This window comes from Takifugu flavidus, chromosome 11 (genome assembly GCF_003711565.1).
Source record: "Takifugu flavidus isolate HTHZ2018 chromosome 11, ASM371156v2, whole genome shotgun sequence".
Taxonomy (NCBI): Eukaryota; Metazoa; Chordata; class Actinopteri; order Tetraodontiformes; family Tetraodontidae; genus Takifugu; species Takifugu flavidus.
In genome coordinates this window covers 1416374-1432593 of record NC_079530.1, presented here as the reverse complement: position 1 = coordinate 1432593, position 16220 = coordinate 1416374, and the positions used below count along the sequence as shown (strand labels likewise).

General features: G+C 46.9%; 2 protein-coding genes across 5 annotated transcripts in view; one reads left to right on the top strand and one right to left on the bottom strand.

The window, feature by feature from the left end:
* The window catches only part of LOC130534040 (gamma-aminobutyric acid receptor subunit pi), a 41549-nt gene extending 25388 nt beyond the window's left edge, over positions 1–16161 (top strand). Inside the window, exons 4-11 of one of the 4 annotated variants that reach the window (XM_057047907.1) lie at positions 8700–8767; positions 9259–9476; positions 10558–10640; positions 12715–12852; positions 12930–13082; positions 13379–13569; positions 13637–14007; positions 14131–16161. In XM_057047907.1, the coding sequence (XP_056903887.1) occupies positions 8700–8767; positions 9259–9476; positions 10558–10640; positions 12715–12852; positions 12930–13082; positions 13379–13569; positions 13637–13999 (1214 nt within the window). In that variant the 3' untranslated portion in view covers positions 14000–14007; positions 14131–16161. Of the gene's footprint in view, positions 1–8699; positions 8768–9258; positions 9477–10557; positions 10641–12714; positions 12853–12929; positions 13083–13378; positions 13570–13636 lie in introns of all 4 variants that reach the window. The other 3 variants (XM_057047906.1, XM_057047908.1, XM_057047905.1) reach the window with 3 other exon arrangements.
* Positions 5612–7339, bottom strand: LOC130534044 (trichohyalin-like). The gene is made up of 2 exons (XM_057047912.1): positions 5945–7339; positions 5612–5858 (listed from the first exon to the last, which is right to left on the bottom strand). Exons 1-2 carry the CDS (start codon positions 6650–6652, stop codon positions 5778–5780), a joined length of 789 nt encoding a protein of 262 aa, XP_056903892.1. The 5' UTR covers positions 6653–7339; the 3' UTR covers positions 5612–5777.
* Positions 16162–16220: the final 59 nt, after the last annotated feature.

The following is a 16220-nucleotide window of genomic DNA, read 5'->3' as shown; positions in this document are numbered from 1 at the left end:
CGAGGAATGTCAGTCATAACTATTCTCGATCGATGCTCTGGTCAACTAGAAACTTACCAGTCAGAGAGTTCGTAGCTCTGCCAAGCGGCTGCCGCCGTATTTCTCTATTCTTGTTATTGAGAGTTAGGATCAGATTGCGGTGGCAGATTTTAGACTCTTGGAGAGATTCGGAGAGATCTGAGATGGTTTCCTTTAATGGAGGTTGTTCAACTGAAAAAATACATCACAAGTTACCCACAACCAGTAGTATAGTCCAGGAGGTAGTACCACAACGTCACATGACACAGTAGGTGGCTTTCTGATCAAAGCCCCCTGATCAAAGCCCTCCTGAAATCGGAACTGACTTGAACCTCCTTGACCGAGGTGAAAATGAAGGGCTGCTTATTTTGATAACCTGATCACATCCAGAAGATGACCCCCCCTCCCCCCAATCTTATTCCACAATATTAATAATATTATCAGTCCACATTCTCTCCAATTAGGATTTTAATCACATTCTTCATGGATAAGATTGCTGATGTCAGGGCTTGTATCACCCTCCAGGGGCTTCCTTCTAGTTTAAACAAGGTTCTTTGTAACTTTTACTAAAAAAAACAAAAAAACAGGCCTAGACCCCTCCTTGCCAAATAATTACAGGCCCTTTCCAAAATTCCATTCATATCTAAAATCTTTGAGAGATTTAGCCAACCAATTTACGTCTTTTTGGATCGCCCGAGGCCTTTTAGATAGTACTTTTCAATCTCTCGCTCTGAGTAGAAACTGCCCTTCTTAGATTGTCCAGATATCGCGATGGCTGCTGCTACAGGAAAAAGCTTGGCACTGGTATTATTAGACATTGGTGCAGCATTCAACTCTGTAGACCATCACATCACATTAGACAGACTCAGCAAATGTGTGGGTGTCTCTGACAGCACCATGAAATGGTTACATGTTAATGGTCTTATCTCTTCACAGTAGCTATCGGCTACTTTGTGCCTGATCCAGCTCTCCTGTCATGTGACTTGCACCAAGAATCTGTCCTAGCCTCGATTCTGTCCTCTCTCTATGTGCTTTCCTCTTAAGCATTTCATCAATAATTGTAATGATGCTTGATTACCCTGGTACACCGATGGCATCCAGGTATACCCGTCATTTACACCAGATAATCCCAATAAAATCAATGAGCTCCATGACTGTCGGTCACCTACCTGGAATTGGATGGCCAACAACTACCCTTATCTCAATGCAGACGAGACTGGCTTCTCATCATAGCTGAGGCCTCAAGTGTCTCTAAGATGGTCAAATAAATGGGGTCGCGAGCACAGGATGTCAGGTCTGACCTAAGAAATGTCATTTTTGACCAAAACATTCCATTCATGCTCCTCCCACCTCAGAAACCTTAAAAATCTCAGATCCATCATCACCTCCTGAGAAGTGGAAATGGCCATAAACACATTAATCTCAGCATGGCTGGACTATAACAACTCACTGTACACCTACCTGGAAAACGGTTCTGGACCCCTTATGTCTTGTCCAGAAGGTTGCTGCCAGGTTACTTGGGAATTCTGGTCGCATCGCCCCTATTCTAGCATCCCTGCATTGGCTCCCTGTTCCCTTTAGACTTCATTTTAATGTCCTGGTCTTAACATACCAAGCCCTCAATAAAACAGCACCCACTTAGATCAATGATCTCCCCTACGTTGGGGGCCGAGTGCTCTCGGTCGTCCCTCGGACCAGACTGTCAACTAATAGTGCCAGAGCTTTCCAGTCCGCTGTCCCAAAGCAAACTAGTAGTAATAGTAGTAGTTAGTAGTATGAGTTGCCATTGATCATTATTGATTGTGGCACAATGCTGTTGGTTGGTGCAACTATGACAGCTCCTCATAAGTACATATGAGCTTCCCAGACTGATCCTATGACAAAAAAACAATGCAAGTTGACGCTGCTCTTTGGGGAATACAGGCGCAAATTGGGGGTGGGATACAATAAATTAGCTTAAGCAGCGTGCTTGGTTGCAATTGGCAACAATGGCTAAATGATTCCCTACTGAGAGAGAAGCTTTTGATGAATAAAGGAAGACGATTTTGGTATATGAGGCTCACATTTCTTCAAATATGACTAAAAAGTGAAGATTGAGCCTCTACTAATTCCTAAAAAGGAAGAAGCACTGGGCCAACTGGTCAGCATCCAACCCTAGTACTATCCATTAACCCAAAACCTAACCCTACTTTTGGAGAATCTGAAAACCAGTATGCCAGAATTCTGAGTTCGGAATTAAAATTTATTTCATGCTACTGAATACTGTTTGCGAAGGGAAGCATATACAAATTGATAAGGATTTGTCCAAATACAGAACCTTGTGGACCTCCATGAATAAATGTTTGCTTCTATGTCACCCGCTCTAGCTCACAAAATGCAGCCAACCACGGTCTCTCGTGTCGCCTTCAAAGTTCAAATCAAATCAATCTTTATTTATATAGCGTCTTATACAATCAAAATTGTTTCAAGGCGCTTTCCAGAATCCCAGGGCCTGACCCCAGACAAGCAACAGTGGCAGGAAAAACTCCCCTTTAACAGGAAGAAACCTTGAGCAGGACCACGCTCATGTAGGGGGACCCTCCTGCTGATGGGGAGGGGAGAGGAGAGGAGAGGCACAGAGCACAGAAACACACACAAAAATACACGAAAAAATACACTATACAATGGGTCAGTGGGGATCATTGGGTAAGAGGATTCATTTAAGCTCACATACTCCTCCTCCTGAAGCCAGGTCTCAGTAAGACAGAATAAATCAATGTGATGATCTGCTATCAGGTCGTGTACTAACAGGGATTTACACAAAAGAGATCTAATATTTAACAGTCCACACTTAATTGTGATATTAGTTTCTCCAACTTGTGCTTTGGTATTAATTTTAATAAGATTATGGTGATTGACTGCTCCCCTGCTCTGTGCTTGGTGAACTTTTAAAGTGCTCCAACTGTCTACAAAGGCCACCTGGTTTTCGGGACGGAGCGACGACATGCGGCTAAACATCTCCTCGCTGGCCAGATTGGGGAGTCCCACATCGTTTTTGCGTAGTTACACACCGACTCTGTTAATTTTGGTGACCTCCGACTGACGAAGCCGGGTGTCGTTCGCTCCGACGTGAATAATAACTTGATCAAATTTACGTTTACTTCTCGCCAGCAGCTTTAGATTGGCTTCTATGTCGCCCGCTCTGGTCCCCGGAATGCTCTTAACTATGGTGGCTGGAGTCCTACGAACCGTCTCCCAGCCGCCCTGGCTAGCCTGCTGCTGCCGGGGGACCGCTAGCTGTAGCTACGCTAGGCGGCTCCGCAGCAGCTAGCTCCTCCTGGCTACCTGACGCAACTCCAGCTAACGCCAAGCTGCGAAACCGCGTCTCAAGCTCGCTAAGTCTCGCCTCCAGAGCCGTAAATAAACTACACTTTCTGCACCTATTCCCTTCACTAAAGGAGGCAGAGGAGTAACTAAACATTTCACACGCTGAACAGACAAAGACACCGGGTGAAACAGACGGTGAGGCCATGCTAATGCTAATAGCCGGCGAAGCCCTGTATTTGTTTAATATGGGTTATTTCTCACTGTTATCAGGTGACTAGAATGTCCCAAGTGTTCAAATTTTAATTAAAGTGAATTCAACACACCAAGTGTTCAATATTAAGTGACTTCAAAACACAGTGCAACCAACGAACGATTGAGAAGACAGTATGTGACGCAATACGTTACCCGCAATACGTTAAGATTAGGTACATCTTATCATCCTTTAAAAATTATTTCATTTATTGAGTAATATTCCTAATTTAAACGAAATTTTGAAGGTTTTAAAGAAATACTCTAATCTCCATTTAAACAGCTTTATCTTTTCCCCAGGCTCTATATTTTATATTATATTTTTTAAGACCTCCAATAGCTGTTGCAACTTCAGGACACTTTTATTCCTATATACAACTATTGTACACATAAAAACCAACAGAGTATTTGCATTCCAGGTACTTATGGGACAAATGTCCATGTTTTTTTTTGTATTTGGTTAAGAGTTTCACAGATTTGACCTTCTTCAGACAAGTAAAGCAAAGACACAAACCTTAAAATGAACATTTCCAAAATTTCCTAACCGTTAAAGCTCGTTAGCCGACACCATTATTACTCTTTCCTAAAGGTTTCAAACAGCAAACAACACCCTACTGTATGAGGAGGGAACACCATGGACATGAGCAAACTGGTATCTATCAGATAAGTATGATCTAAACCAGTCTAGTGCTGTCCCTTTAATCCCAATCACATGTTCCAGTCTCTGTAACAGGATGCTGTGATCAACTGGATCAAAAGCAGCACTGAGGTCCAGCAGAACCAGCATAGAGACCAGTCCATGATCTGAAGCTATGAGAAGATCATTAGTAAATTTAAGAAGTGCTGTTTCTGTGCTGTGATGAGCTCTAAAGCCTGACTGAAACATCTCAAACAGGCTGTTCCTCTGCAGGTGCTCCAGGAACTGAGTCACCACCACCTTCTCTAGAACTTTAGAGATAAAAGGAAGGTTGGATATCACCACCTTGTAGGACCGGGGTACATAGCCTGTCACTAAAGAACCATTGATCTGGTCCAGGATAGATCTGCCTATCAGTGGTAAAACATCCTTCAACAGGTATGTTGGGATGGGATCTAAAAGACACGTGGTGGTCTTGGATTTCTGAATTAGCGATGACGTCTCATAAAAATATATAGAGCTGAAGGAGTTTAAGGGCTCATTGGAGACCCTGTATGTTCCCACAGTCGGCACATCTGGTGATGGTCCAGTTGTTGGGATGGCCTGGTTAGCTTTCTCTCTGATAGCTAGAACTTTATCAGTGAAGAAGCTCATGAAGTCTTCACCACTAAGGGAAGAAGGGATACGTGGATCTAAAACACTGTGACTCTTGGTTAATGTGGCCACAGTGCTGAAAAGAAACCTGGGGTTGTTCTTGTTTTCTTCAATTAAAGAAGAAAAATAAGCTGTTCTAGCCTTGCGAAGGGCCTTTTTGTAAACGAATAGACAGTCTTTCCAGGCTACATGATAGCTGTCTATTTTACAAGAATGCCACTTCCTTTCTAGTCTTCGCACTTTCTGCTTGAGGGTCCTGATATGTGAATTATACCAGGGGGCACACCTCCTCTGAGTTACTATTTTCTTTTTCAGGGGGGCAACAGAATCAAGCGTGATTCTCAGTGAGGTTGCTGCACCTTCAGCAATAGAGTCAACCTCAGCAGGGCTAAGATTATAATGATTGATCCCTGGGGAAACACACAGTGGTCCTGGGATCAGCACAGGGATCACTTCCTTAAACTTAGCTACAGCATTATCTGAAAGACATCTGCTATAGTCAGACTGTGCTCTGAGCATAGAAGAATCCTTAATCATAAATGTAAAAGTGATCAAAGAATGGTCTGACAGGAGGGGGTTCTGAGGGAACACTGACACATGTTCTACCTCAACACCATAAGTCAGGACTAGATGTAAGGTGTGGTTGAAGCTACGAGTTGGTTGGTTTATCTGCTGGAGGAACCCAACTGACTCAAGGAATGAAATGAAGCCATTTCTAAAGCTGCCATTGACAACATCTACAATCTGGTGGTTTACTTTGAGTTTTATTGTTTCTACATCATAGATCCAAACATAGAACATAAACAATGATTATACTGTAAAATAAAACTGTTGAAGACAGGATGTGACATTGTGGAGGTCAGGATGTAGAGGAGGAGGAGGAGGAGCTCTTTGGGAGCTCTGGAATTGTTGTTTACTTCTTTTTCCAGAACGTCATCTTTTTCCAGATCCATCTACAGAAGCATTTCTTCTTCTTTTTCTTTGATACCTGAAGCTGCAGAAGAGAGAGATTGTGTTTTAGATTTCACTGAACATCATCTGAAATCTTCTGGAAGAGGAACAAAGGTGAAAGCATCTCACCTCAAGTTGGAGGATCGCTTCAGAGAGCCTCTGGATCTCCTCTTTGGTGTTTGCCTCCTCATGTTGCCTGAAACGTTGGCTCTCCTGGAACTTGTGCTCCAGCTCTTCCTTCATCAGGACCCATGTCTGAGCTGTCCTCTCCCACCGCTGATAAACATCAGCCAGCATCTTGTTAAAGTTCTCTTCTTTAGCCAAGAGCTGCTGCTTCAATGATTCTTCTTTTTCCATGATCTTCTCGTTATATTTTTGTTTCTCTTCATCAAGGAGTTTCTTGAACTTTTTTTCTTTGAGAAAGAGCTGCTGCCTCATAGCCTCTTTCTCTTCATTAGATCTTTGTGATTCTTCCTCCAGCTTCCTCTCAAATTCCTCCTGAATCACAAGGAGCTTCTTATTGAAACCTTCCTCCTGCTCCATCAGCTCCCTCCTGTGTCGCTCCTCTTTCTCCTGCTGCTGACTGTGGAGGGTTTCCTCCAGAGAAGCACATTTGAGGTTGCCCTCCTTCAGAGCAGCTTGTGTGCTGTTCAGCTGGGTCAGGGTCTCCACACGGGCCACAGTCCTCATCTGTTGCCTCTCCACTGCCCTGCTGAGCTGCTCCTCCTTCTCTGCCAGGGCTTCTCTGAGGTGCTGGACCTCTTCCCTCCAAGTCTCCATGGATGATTCCAGTGGTTCTTGCTCTGCCTTCAGCTGCTGGGTTCCTCTCTGTGCCATTGATGCGTCTGCTGGTCACTAGTGTGGTCAGGTCACTTTGGGTCTAATAAAATTAGCCAAATTACTAGAAATGAGAGAGGCACCATCCCGGGTGGGATGGACACCGTCTCTCCTAATCAGACCAGGTTTTCCCCAAAAAGTGCTCCAACTGTCTACAAAGGCCACCTGGTTTTCGGGGCACCACCGTGACAGCCAGCGACAAAACGATGACATGCGGCTAAACATCTCATCGCTGGCCAGATTGGGGAGGGGACCAGAGAATGCTACGGAGTCCCACATCGTTTTTGCGTAGTTACACACCGACTCTGTTAATTTTGGTGACCTCCGACTGACGAAGCCGGGTGTCGTTGGCTCCGACGTGAATAATAACTTTACCAAATGTATGTTTACTTCTCGCCAGCAGCCGTAAATTGGCTTCTGTGTCGAACACCACAACGGGGTAGTTCTCCACGTGAACAAGGGAAGGGTAAAGGAGGGGTAAAGCAGCGAGCGAGAGAGTTGCCCTGGTTAGCCAGCTTGTTGCTTGATTCCTTGGGGTAACTAGCAGTAGCCACGCTAGTCCACTCCACAGCAGCTGCCTTGTCCTGGCTACATGATGCAACAAGCTCAATAAGCCTCACCTCCAAAGCCACATATAAATTCCAACTACAAAGTTGCTTCTTCAGGTACCGGAGTTGCTGGGGTGGAGAGTGGCTAGGTGATTTTGGTGGGGGGGGGGGTCAAGATTTTGGGAGTATAAATTTGAAGTTGTCAGAAGGTACCATTGAATACCCCTCCTTGTATTTTGGAAATTGGGAACTCTTTTATGATGGATGGTCTGCAACCCCAGTTCTCTCTCCTGGACACTAGGGGGCTCTGCAACTTTGCATGTCAGTGTCTTGCAGGTCCTGATTGGAGTTATGGGCTGCACCTGGGTGCTGCCTATGAACTGCCAGACTCTGTCCCTGCTGGTTTCCATGCTGCCAGTCTACACTTCTGTTCTACCAATTCTGGGCGTTCCTGCGAGCCTATACATATAGTTTAGCAATTGCTAATGATGAATGCTTTTTGTTAGTATTGGAGCCTTAGCCTTGTCAATAAAAATCACCTTAATTTGGAGTGAATCCAACACCCTCACCATGCCCCAATGGTTTCTACAAACAGGGAAACAGGAAGGGACACAACGCATTACCCGCCTGATTTTCTTTGATTATTATTTCATCTTTTAAAAAAATTGAACAAGAGTCCCCCTTTGATGGATACATGTAATCTAACCAAGGACAAGGGGTGAAATTAGCTCTTTCTATTGGTGAAAGGGGTGAAATTAGCTCTTTCTATTGGTGAAAGGGGTGAAATTAGCTCTTTCTCTTGGTAAGTAGGATAAAGGAAATGTCTTTTGAGTGTTTTATTATAACAAAAGTGTGACTGTGTTGAATTATCCAGAGCCAGGTCATCAAAAGACTGACTGTTGAATGCAAAAACGGGGCAACGTCTGACCCCTCTACTCGCTCGTCCACAGTACCAGGATCGACGGCGATGATAGCGGGGTGTAATTCCGATGCTACAGGTGTGATGGAACGGGAGGGTGGAGACGCACTACCCGATGGCAACATTGCAGACATCAAATGAAGAGAGAGAAGCCGCTGATATGGAGACAAGGGTGCTCCAGCCCACCTCCAGGGCTGAGCTGGTGCACAGGAGGGAGGCTGGAATAGTGTTCAAGTGATGGATTTGGTTAAATTATATATATCTGCAGAAGACAATACCTGCCTAAATATCTGGAATGGGACCCGTCTGCCAAAGAAATAAATGCAAGGGCATAAAAATGAGAAGGTGGAATACTGGAGAGCAGCAACATCAGCCCACTTTGATGGGGATTAACTCCCCGGAGGAGGTTGGTCGTTGGCTCGACGGCAGCTGTTAATGTGGGAGCTTATTAAATATGCTGTTTATAGAGAGCGCTTACATCTCTATACCTCCTTCATAGGAAGAAAAATGCAGACTAATGCAGATAATTACAGTAAAGTGCTGGAACAGTTGGTTTAATTTTGCTCTCTTCCTCTTGTAGATGGTCCCGTTACTGTGGGGATGAGCCTGGACATCGCCAGCATCGACACCATCTCGGAGATCAACATGGTGAGGCGTGTTCATAACCTCTGATCGGCGTAATTAATGAGGCGTAATTATGGCTTCACGGGCAAATGGGCGCCTTCGCTTCCATTCCGTTTCTTCTCGCGAGCATTATATGGCCAAAGGGCCGGCGTGTTGGAAGCCAAATGGTGAATTAAGTGGCAGGAAATGAGGCCGATCACGCCGTGCAGAAGTCTTTATTAATTGTGACGCTGTGAGCGTTTATGCCCACAGCCCAGAAACAGAGATTTCCCATTGAGGTTATGGAGAAGCTGGTTTGGGGGGGAACGTGCGACGCTTCTTATTCCCAGCTTTGTTCGTTTGATTACATAAGTGAACGTTACACAACACCCGGACAGGCAGGATCCTCCTGGACAAATCAGCGAGGATAAAAAGTGGAACTTTAGATCAATTCTGTGGATTTTGCTCAGTGCCATCGTGGCCGTGAGACCTCCAGACCAGAATGACTCATCTTCATCGTCTTCTCCTTGCTGCAGGACTACACCGCCACCATATTCCTCCGCCAGCGCTGGACCGACGAGCGTCTCGTCTTTGAGGGGAACAAGAGCCTGAGCTTGGACGGGAGGCTGGTGGAGCTGCTCTGGGTCCCCGACACGTTCATCGTCGACTCCAAAAAGTCCTTCCTGCATGACATCACCGTGGAGAACAGGCTGATCCGCATCTTTCCAAACGGGACCGTCCTGTATGCGCTGAGGTGGGAAATTAGCTGCCCTTTCTAATTTCCTCCTCGCTGGAGACAACCAAATGTAGGTCAGGAAGGAAGCCTGAGCTGACGCTGGAAGCGTGGGTTGGTTCTCCACAAACAGGGGGTTCTCCCAACCCTGGGTTTGAATGGAGGGCGTGAATGTGCTTCGTTGGACCATCAGCACCTTCCTAATGTCTGACAAGGGTTTCTTCAAAACACCTTGACCTGCCACCTAAATACCGGCGATGAAAGGTTAAAGCGCTATATGATGCAGGAAGTGCGTTTACATAAGCCCGGAATGATTGGATTTACACCTCTTTAATCTTTTATCCGTGTATGGATTGCATAAGACCTTCTGTGATCCTGTTAGGAATAAATCTACTCAGTCAGTGCATGGTAATGCTGCTCAGCTTATTTCTACGCATGTAGCTGCTGTTCAGTGCTGACACATCTCGATACAGCGCATTAAGAGAATTCCATATATTTATTAAGACAGGTGCGCTCGTCACTATACGATCCACAGTAGTGAGCGGCTTTGTGAAGATGCTCCATCTAGTCTCTTGACACATGACCGACGATGACATTTTATTCCACGGGCCGGGCAGGGAGGGGGGGGGGGTTGCCAGTCGAGGTGCACGCTACACCGCCCACTGAGTCACCCTGCTGACCCGTGATTCAGAGAAAGGTCCAATATAAACACCAATCATATCTATAACCGGTCAAAGTCCCCCCCCACCCACAGAGGTGACGTGGCGGGACGTCACAACATCATCAACTTGGTGCACGTGCTGTCATGAAGAGTGGCTCCTTCCCCAGCACGCCGTGCTTATAGGCTACATATAACCACTGTTAAGATGCTGCTGTTGTTGTAAAATGTGGTAAAATATGTGTCTGAACATGGATTAGGGAGCTGATCCAGGATGATTCTCCTTTCCTGTGTTTGGGAGCTTAAGAGTAAATCAACAACAACACTCTTTTCAATTCCTTTTCCTGGTTCAAAAGAGTGTTTTGAGCAGCAGAACACTGTTAAAATGGTGTCTCCGCTGTTCCCCAGCGACAGCAACCGACGCTCTTTTGTTTGTGTCCGTAGGATCACCACCACCGTGGCGTGCAACATGGACCTGACCAAATATCCCATGGACAAACAGACGTGCACGCTTCAGCTGGAGAGCTGTAAGCATTTTACAGCTGCTAAAGAGGCTGAACATGGAGGGAGGCAGACAGACTGTGGGTGGACTCAGTATCGAGTGAAGCAGGAGGCTCACGCTCTCTCTCTGTGTCACCAAACAGTTTTGTTGAAAGGAGACCTCCTTTTATTCCCCCCCCCCCTCAGCACACTCAGAGGTTAATGTCAGTCAGGCTCACCGTGTCAATAATAAACAAGAGGCCTCCCAGGTTGGAGCAGCTCGTTGCAGTGCGCTTTTAAAACCGTCTTTTCTCATGGCTGTGTGCATAAAGACCTGCTGGGCTTTGTAAAGGCAGCTTACTTGCATCCAAAGGTAGAACATCCCACAGGAAGTTCTCGATGACACGGTAAATCTGGGCTATTCTGTCCTTCGGTTCAACCAGAGTTCAGAAAAATGAACCCCAAAAGAAGATGTGCGGATTTAATCCTGCTTGAAGATTTGCTGCTGCTCATCAGCCCTGTGGGAAGCTCCAACACAGCAGTGGGAGACACGATAGTTCCAGGTTCTAAATATGTGCATTCAGAAATATTCCACAGGGAGAAAGCGTGCACGCATGAGCAGAACGTCCCTGTTAATTAGCGTCTGACCTCTGATCCAGCGAGGATCTCCCAGCAGCACGTGAGTCTGCCTCAGTCTCACGGTTCTTCCAACATATTCAGTTCCTGATATCCAACCCTCGCTTGTATATAAATATGATATTCAACCTTTTGCTTATTAAAAGAGAGATTTTCCCTGAAAGTGCACATCTTCCCATTATAAAGCAGCTAATGTGGGTGTGGGTGAACCCTTTCAGCGATGGTTTTGGTGCCTTTAACTGACAGAGCAGGATTTAGTTAATCAGAATAAAAAAGCACCTCTTCCCGTCCACCTCTCAGCCCCCCCGACTCTCACTTATCCTCATGGTTTTTGCTCCGTGCTGTTAAATGACAGCCAGTGGAGGCTGAGCTGAGTCTGATCCCTGCCAGAGGTCCACCAGAACCTCAGTGGCAAATGAAACATTTACCGGCAGCTCCGGCTCCCGCTCAGCAGACTAAAAGACATCTGGAGGTTAAAATGAGGTAACTGAGAGGATGACGGATCCATCAGCCAGCGCTCCGGTGATTCCAGGCATTTTCCACCCCGTCTCCATTTGCCTTCCTCGCTACACTCACTGTTTTCCTTCTGTTCCTTCACTCTCTACACGCTCCTCGCTCTGTTTCTGCGTGGAGATGCTCAATGAAGGATTTATTCTTCTGTTATATTTCTCCCAAATTTGGATCTCTGTTGTGGGAGGGCTCGCATCAGAATGTCAAGTGTTAAACACTTTCCAAAATCAGGAATAGTCATTTAAAAACCTCCTTTCATAAATATAAATACAATATCTAACCTTGATAAATAAAATCATGTTTTTTTCATTTAATAAAGCTTAGTTGCTGACCATAAAGGCACCAAAAGCCATTTAAACATGTCCACATACATAGTTTACGTCTTTCTCGCTTAATGTCTACATCTGCGCGCCTCTGTTGGTGTAATTGTTATAATAATATGCCATTAAAATGAGGGAATGATCATTATAATAGCGGAAATGTGTCACGGCTCAAATGCGCTTCCTCAAGCGTTTCTTGTTGTCTAGCGCCTCCCGCAGTCCACGTTGGGCATTACACCACCGACTTGTTTCGGAATAGTTTTGATCTTAAGTGAGTGAAATTCATAAATTCATAATGGCGACAGGTTAGCTGCATGCTTCACCATATCCATATCCAAGAAGACATTTCTGTGGCCTTGTGAAAGCCCTTCATCTCCTCAGAGGACAGAAAGCCGCCCGCTAACAGCTAACAGCTCGCAGCTAACAGCTCACAGCTAACAGCTCACAGTTCTCTTGTATTTGTTTTAAGAGACACAGATTTGACAGTTTCATCATCTAAAGTTGCACATTTTAACACCCCACACAGCACCACACAATAGTGTCTTATCCAGAAGGTCCTTTGTTGCCACTGGATTGAACAACCTCTGTGTGAGGGGCTCTTTAATTAGATTTCTGTAATCCTCTTTATAGTCAGCGTTTCCCATCTCTTCGTCAGGGGGATACAACATCAACGATGTCATGTTTTATTGGACCAGAGGAAATGAGTCTGTCAGTGGTTTGGATACCCTCCAGCTGGCTCAGTACACAGTAGAGGACCACTACACCTCCGTTTCTGAGGCTGTTTATGAAACTGGTGAGACCCTCAAGCACCAGTTCTCCACGTGGCCCTGCTGTCATGAGCCTGAACATTAACCCACTGTTCTCCTAAAGGCAATTACCCCAAGCTCGTCTTCCACTTTGAGCTGAAGAGGAGCATCCTGTACTTCATCCTGGAGACCTACGTCCCCTCCAGCCTGCTCGTCGTCCTCTCATGGGTCTCCTTCTGGATCTCATTGTCCTCCGTCCCAGCCCGCATCTGTATAGGTAGATCACACCTACAAGGATGGAGGGATGGATGGATGGATGGGTGGATGGATGGATGGATGGATGGATGGATGGATGGATGGATGGATGGATGGATGGATGGATGGATGGATGGATGATGGATGGATGGGTGGGTGGATGGATGGAGAGGTGGGTGGATGGATGGGTGGGTGGATGGATGGATGGATGGGTGGGTGGGTGGATGGGTGGGTGGATGGATGGATGGATGGATGGATGAACCTGTGGCGGCTCCGTCTGTGCGGCGCTGAGAGTAACGCGAGCGCCTCTGTTGCCAGGGGTGACCACGGTCCTGACCATGACCACGCTGATGATGGGGGCGCGGACGTCGCTGCCCAACGCCAACTGCTTCATCAAAGCTATCGACGTCTACCTGGGGATCTGCTTCAGCTTCATCTTCGGCGCGCTCATCGAGTACGCCGTGGCCCACTTCTGCACCCTCACGCACGCGGACGCTCACATGCTCGTGGTGAGACCGCTGCCGCCGCCGCCGCCCCCGGCGTCCCTCCGCTAACGCCCCTCCTCTGTCGTTGCAGTACGGCCACCACATACACGACTTCGACGACGACAAGAACGGCATCGTCATGACCATCTCCAGCCAGTCCAGCCGGGTCAAGAGGCGCAAGGAGCCCGCCACGAGTCCCACCGCGGCCCCCGCCTCTCTAGAACTGACGGTCAGCCCGGCCAGCCCCTCGGGCAGCGAGGCCAGACCAGAGCCCCCCCCGGAGCCCAGCCACTGGTGTCTGACTCTCCTGGCCACCCTGCGGAAGGTGGTGCGCTCCATCTACTGCTGCCACGTGAGGAACCCCCACCACATAGACAACCACTCCAGGATCATCTTCCCCCTCTCCTTCGTCATGGTCAACCTGCTCTACTGGACTTATTATCTCTACTTCTAGCAGACCAGGTGTCTTTTAGCGCATGGATGTACGGTCACACACACACACACACACACACACACACAGGATTGTTTTGGTAGCAAATGCTGCGTTTTTAATTGATTTGCTCCTCTGTTGTTGATGTGAAACAGGCGCTGACATGTGACTTTTGATTTTCCTGTACCTCCGGGTAATTCCCCCCCCTCTAACGAAGCATCAAAGCACCCAAGATTCACCTTTGATGAGTAGAAAAAGACGAAGTTGTGGCGCCACGGTAACGGGGATCAGGGCAACTCCATGGAGCTGGAGCAGGAAGCAAAAGAGGGCGGAGCCTAAAGACTGGCAGAAGGGATGAAAGGTCCCGCAAGGACCATAGAAGATAAAACACTTAATATCTAATATATCTAATCATGACAAATGTTTTATATTGTGTTAATTATCTGAATAGTGGAATATAATCAATATTTATTTATTCTTCATGGATTGAATGAATTCATATGTAATTACGCTCAATATTCACTTCCTATTAACAGACATCTTTCAAACAGTATATTTATTTTTCCTTTGATAGTAAAATCTACTCATCCAGACTGAAATAAAGTATGATATTTGTGGGTAAAATGTTTGGTAAATTATGAAACCGTGAGTTGATAACGTGTATTTCTCTTTTCCACCTTATGATTCTTTAGTTCCATTTTATTACCTTGTTATTCTGAGTATTTGGTGTCCAGTAAGCTAACACAATGTGCACGCGCGCGGGTGTGTGTCAGTTGACATGTTAGCATGTTTTGCTACCGCGGATGTGAAGCAAAGAACCAAAGAACCCCGGTTGACCATCTTCTCTGAGCGACACCTCCGGCTCCTCCTCGAGGGAGCGTTTGGTGAAGGTCACCACGGCGCGGCCGCACGGCGCCACGAGCAGGAGCCCCGTTTCAGCCCGGTTCACGTTGACAGCCGTCATGCATGTGCTGGTTCTGCTCGCCTCCGCACGTTTAGCAGCGCTCCCTCTGGCACCAGGCGAGCTTCAACCGTTCCCGCCCCTCTCTCATCGGGACTGATCTCTTGTTGAGCTACTTCTCAGGCTCCGGTCTTGTTAAACGCCACCAGCTCCACCCTTCTGGATCCCTGCCTGATGATAACAGACCACTTTGATTTGTGTTCCTTTGGTTCTCTCTGCATGATTATTTCATTCCCCTTTTGCTCCGGGGAGCTTTTGATGAATCAGAGGATAAAAGGAGACTTTCTGACTTCCATCTGTAAATAATGATGCAACTGTGATGTGGGCTCTGGGCAGTGTTCCCTGAAGTTCACCTCCTCAACCCTCTGTTCCTGCTTTTGTTGTTGTTGTTGTTGTTGTTTAAGTGCACTGACAGCGTACAGGTCTGTCCACGTTCTTCTGACTCTGGGAAGGTCCCCCCCCCCACACACACACCTCTGAGTGTGTGTGTCCGACAACAATCAGATGCTACTGAAGCAGCCAAGAGCAACTTTTTGCTCCACGGGACCCAAACGCTGATGTGTTCTTCTCAAGGCTGAGGAGCCGCTGCTGTCCCGTGGGTCCGAGGTCGGACGCCGACCCGCTGGACGATGGACCCAGAGACATAAAGGACACTGGCAGGACATAAAAGGCGGGGATGTTGATGCCAGGTGTCACCAGGGTTACCTGGAGCCGACACAAAAAAGCATCACTGGGGTTCTTTGGAGAACCCAGGAGCTACAAAGCGAAAGGAGCAGAGGTTCTCGTGGTCGTGCACGGGACTATTAAAGGAGCCCTGCCTCAAGATCCGAGTCCAGGTGGAAGACGGCCGCACTTCTGCAGCCCTCAGCAGGCCCGGACGCACGCCGGAGATGGCAAAGATGGGAATTTGTGGGGCAAAAAAGGCCACTGACACCCTGTAAATGAGCCTGATGCTCGGACACAGGTTGACACAGGTGGAAACACCTCTGTCCCGTCCTTTAGTGTGAAGGACAGAAGGACAGGACGCCACCACCGCCGGTCCCCTTCCCCCCTGTGTGCCACGTGTCCAATGATGCCTCAAGGTGACGTCATGTCAAATGTATTTCTATGCTGTAGCGCCGCGCGAATATGGGCATCGGCTCCTAACCTCTTGGACATAAATAGTGACAATATGCATGTTTATTTGTTGTATGAAGCCAAATAGCAATAAAAGAGATTTAATGTGCGTTGTTGACACCTGGTTGAAATATGTCGCTTATTACATCAGTGAGGCTTTTAATTAAT

Excerpts from the sequence above, each read along its gene's own strand:
- LOC130534044 (XM_057047912.1), bottom strand. The coding sequence starts at position 6,652 with ATGGCACAGAGAGGAACCCAGCAGCTGAAGGCAGAGCAAGAACCACTG. Across the intron at positions 5,859-5,944 it reads AAGCGATCCTCCAACTTGAG|CTTCAGGTATCAAAGAAAAA; the intron begins GTGAGATGCTTT and ends TCTCTTCTGCAG.